The following is a 3,289-nucleotide window of genomic DNA, read 5'->3' as shown; positions in this document are numbered from 1 at the left end:
AGAACTGTGAGGCCGACGCTTTACCAGCTGCACCACCGTGCCGCCTGAATGTTTTTCAAATGAAGTGCTGCTATATGATTTAGGTACCAAACGTACTCGAAATGACGGTGACGTTTGCATCCTGCAAAGTTGTGCGTACTGTCGGTATTTCTGTCTCGGGAACACACTTTGGTGCGTTCTGCTCTCGCAGATGCGCTTCCCTCAAGTTTCTTCTCTTTGCAGGACACGCAATGACCAAGTCGGCGTTGCTTCCTGCGGAGTTTTGCATAGCGTCTGCATGAAGTCCCTTTTCGAATACACGACGACTGATGCGGATTGCGGTTTCCCTGCTCTAAATGTCACGTCGCGTGACAAATAAGCGCGGATGCGATTTTGCACCGTGAGCGGCCTTCGTTCGGATGCCTCTGAAGCTAAAAAGATGAAAGAAGACTTTGCGACTGGAAAAGGCAGTTGATTGCAGACATTTATTCACAATTCATGAACACGATGCGTGCAAATTCAAAAATCAATGCCGCATTGCTTCGCTCGCGTCGTTTTCCAAGAAAGTAAGTGCATGAAATGTCATCAAAAGTGCAGCACAAATTAAGATTTTCCACAAGTCTTTTTTTGCTATTGACATCTGCATCTGAAGAAAATGTCTAGTCTTTTTGCGATTATTCATCTTTTTGAAGCCGCTCTCTTCCTGGATCTGCGTCGCTGCGGTCCAGCCTCCGCACTCTCTCGCATCCGCCTCTGCACAGTCTGATGCAGTCGTTGCCCACGCGCCGCCGACGTCTCCTCGCCAATCAGCACGTGGGCCGTCATCGCTCTCGTGACGCTTCCGAGTGTCCGGCCCCCCCCTACCCCCACCCTCCCCCTTTACTGGTTTCTGAGTCTCTCTCACCTCAGGGTATAATCCACAACATCCTGAGCCGGAATGCGACTGCCTAGACGGCTGCTTTCTCCCTGCACGTGGAAGCAGGGGTCGGGCAGGTTTTTTTTTTTTTTTTTTTTGGGGGGGGGGGGGAGGCAGAGGGGACGAAATGAGATCTTCCATTCCAGCCACACAGCCGATTAATCCAGACAAACGGGAGGCAGAAAGGCTCGGAACACCCTTAAAGTAGAAGCCTCGAGTCTTCTCTTTCTTATCATCATCGTCATCGTCGATGCATCTTCAACAAGATTTTTCGGGGCGGGGGAAGAGCGACAAGACTCAGCGTTCCGGGAAGGTGATGGCGGGAACCCAGTCGCACATGCTGCGGCTCTGCTCGCAGAAGAGACTCAGTTTGTCCAGAGCCGGGTCCTTCCACGGATTAGCACTGGGGCTCTGGAATGGGAATAAAAAAATATATATATATATATATATATATATGGGAAAAACATAAATAAAAGCAATACACCGATACTTGGTATCAGTATCGTGATGATATTGGACTGTTATGAACAAATTATTATCAGTTGTTGTCTTTTTTAGGGATGTACAGTACTAGTAGGATGGGTACTTGGTGTCAGTAGTGAATATTGCTCCTCACCCACCGTGACTAGGATGCAGTGGGCGTCTTTGGGCTCGTCGCCCTCGTCGGCGCCCACCAGGTCGGCGAGGCGCTCGATGTCGCCGACGCGCACCACGTTGATGTCGTTGTCGAAGCAAAACGCCTGGATGAGCGTGAAGTGGATCTGCAGGGCGATGTCGCACGCGTGCTCCTGGTCGCTGGCCAGCACGCAGAACGCCACGCTGTCCGGATCGCTGTTTCGCGGAAGGATGAAGACCAGTTTTTAGCGCGTGCATCCAATTTAATGCCACGATTACCACCCAGAAAAAAAAAAAAATACTTACACATTCATGACTTTAGCGGACTCGTACACGCCGATTGTCAGATAATCTTGCTTCTTAGCGGCGAGCAGCAGCTCCTCCAATGCTGTGCCTGCACTTTGCACCCTTTTTTTTTTTTGCCACGAGAGAGATAAAAACATTTTAGACGAGTGCTCACACACTTAAAAACAAATGATATCCGTTTGCGTTCTGTCCGAAACTCACCTCTCGTTGTGTTCCATCGTGTTTTCGTGTCCTCGGATCTCCTCAAGAGTCATAATTATAATCCAAGCGAGTAAGCACAAGATGAGGAGTGAGATAAAAAAAAAAAAAAGTTTCCTTTTAAAAGAAAAAGGCAAGTGGAGCTCGTGTATTCCAGTGCGGGGAAAAAGAAGTCGGCTTGTCTGGCTTTATTCTGAGCTTGGAGGGACCAGCCGGAGCTTTTATAGCGAGCCCGGCGTGGTTTCTCGGCACGGGGCGGGCCTTTCCGCTCACGATTCGCCGCGATTGGTGCACGGCAAGCCGGTTCGGAGGAAAGCAAAAGTCCCCCCCCCGCCCTCCTCCGCTTCCACCCCCACTTACAGCTCAAGGTTTTGTTGACAAGCCCACGCGGGGAAAGATTACGAATTTTCAAGAAATCACCCCCCCCCCACCCTCCTGTTGCCTTTGTCAACATGACCACGACGACACGGCACAAGTGAAGTTTGAACTCCGCTTTCCCGATTACGCCGTAAACATCCATCAAGTGTGCCAAGTTGTCTCCTCGTGAATAATTCGAATGTCAAAACAAAACAAAAGAATAAATAAAAGAAAAGAATAAATAAATACAATTAATATGAAAATATGCTTGCACGTTGTTTTATGCTTTATCGCGGTTTTCCCATTATTCCCAAATACAATCTCGTTGTTTTTTTTTTTAACGTTACAGTGCCAGGAACATTGCTCGTGTTTTCTTTAGGGTGGGGGGGTTATATAACCTTCATGCAGGGGGCGATCTTTTCCCAAGACTTGTTGTTGGGGTTTAGAATGCATGGGACAACGCAAGGGAAAGGTTCAAAGGTGCAAGATTTGTGCAACCTTCTCCAAAGTGCAGGACTTTCCCAGCCACGGGGAATTAACAGACTATAAATAGCAACCCACACCAAAAAAAAAAAAAAAAAAATCTCTCAGTAAGCCAAACACTTTCCTTCCACTTTCCAACAAATAACCAAACTTGTTCGAAAGTGGATTGGAGACACGTGCGTGCACCGGCTGACAGTTCGAAGAAATAAACTCTTACAAGACTCACTTCCGGGTTGAGACTACACTTCCGCCTGACGACATGTTAGTTGAGGGCAGGAAAAAAAACGCCACACGCCACTTTTTTTTTTTTTTTTTTTTTACCCGATATTATCTTAATAAGCCGTCTGTCGCCACGCGTGTCGTTTGTCCGCGGATTTTTTTTTTTTTTTTTTGGACAGTCCAAAAAGTCCCCATCTCCTCTATTTTTCCTTTTAG

General features: G+C 47.7%; 1 protein-coding gene across 1 annotated transcript; it reads right to left on the bottom strand.

Annotated features, from left to right (window-relative positions):
- Positions 1–445: 445 nt before the first annotated feature.
- Positions 446–2,301, bottom strand: gadd45ga (growth arrest and DNA-damage-inducible, gamma a). Its single transcript, XM_061817180.1, has 4 exons — positions 2,018–2,301; positions 1,817–1,918; positions 1,516–1,726; positions 446–1,306 (listed from the first exon to the last, which is right to left on the bottom strand). Exons 1-4 carry the CDS (start codon positions 2,068–2,070, stop codon positions 1,193–1,195), a joined length of 480 nt encoding a protein of 159 aa, XP_061673164.1. The 5' UTR covers positions 2,071–2,301; the 3' UTR covers positions 446–1,192.
- Positions 2,302–3,289: the final 988 nt, after the last annotated feature.

This window comes from Syngnathoides biaculeatus, chromosome 4, assembly GCF_019802595.1.
Source record: "Syngnathoides biaculeatus isolate LvHL_M chromosome 4, ASM1980259v1, whole genome shotgun sequence".
Lineage (NCBI taxonomy): Eukaryota > Metazoa > Chordata > Actinopteri > Syngnathiformes > Syngnathidae > Syngnathoides > Syngnathoides biaculeatus.
Note: the sequence above shows the minus strand (reverse complement) of the source record. Positions and strands in the feature narration are given on the sequence as shown.

What these genes read in the sequence shown, in the direction of transcription:
- gadd45ga (XM_061817180.1), bottom strand. Translation starts at nt 2,070, where the DNA reads ATGACTCTTGAGGAGATCCGAGGACACGAAAACACGATGGAACACAAC. An exon ending in ACGATGGAACACAACGAGAG is followed by an intron (nt 1,919 to 2,017) that starts GTGAGTTTCGGA and finishes AAAAAAAAAAAG; the next exon opens with GGTGCAAAGTGCAGGCACAG. An exon ending in TCCGCTAAAGTCATGAATGT is followed by an intron (nt 1,727 to 1,816) that starts GTAAGTATTTTT and finishes TCCGCGAAACAG; the next exon opens with CGATCCGGACAGCGTGGCGT.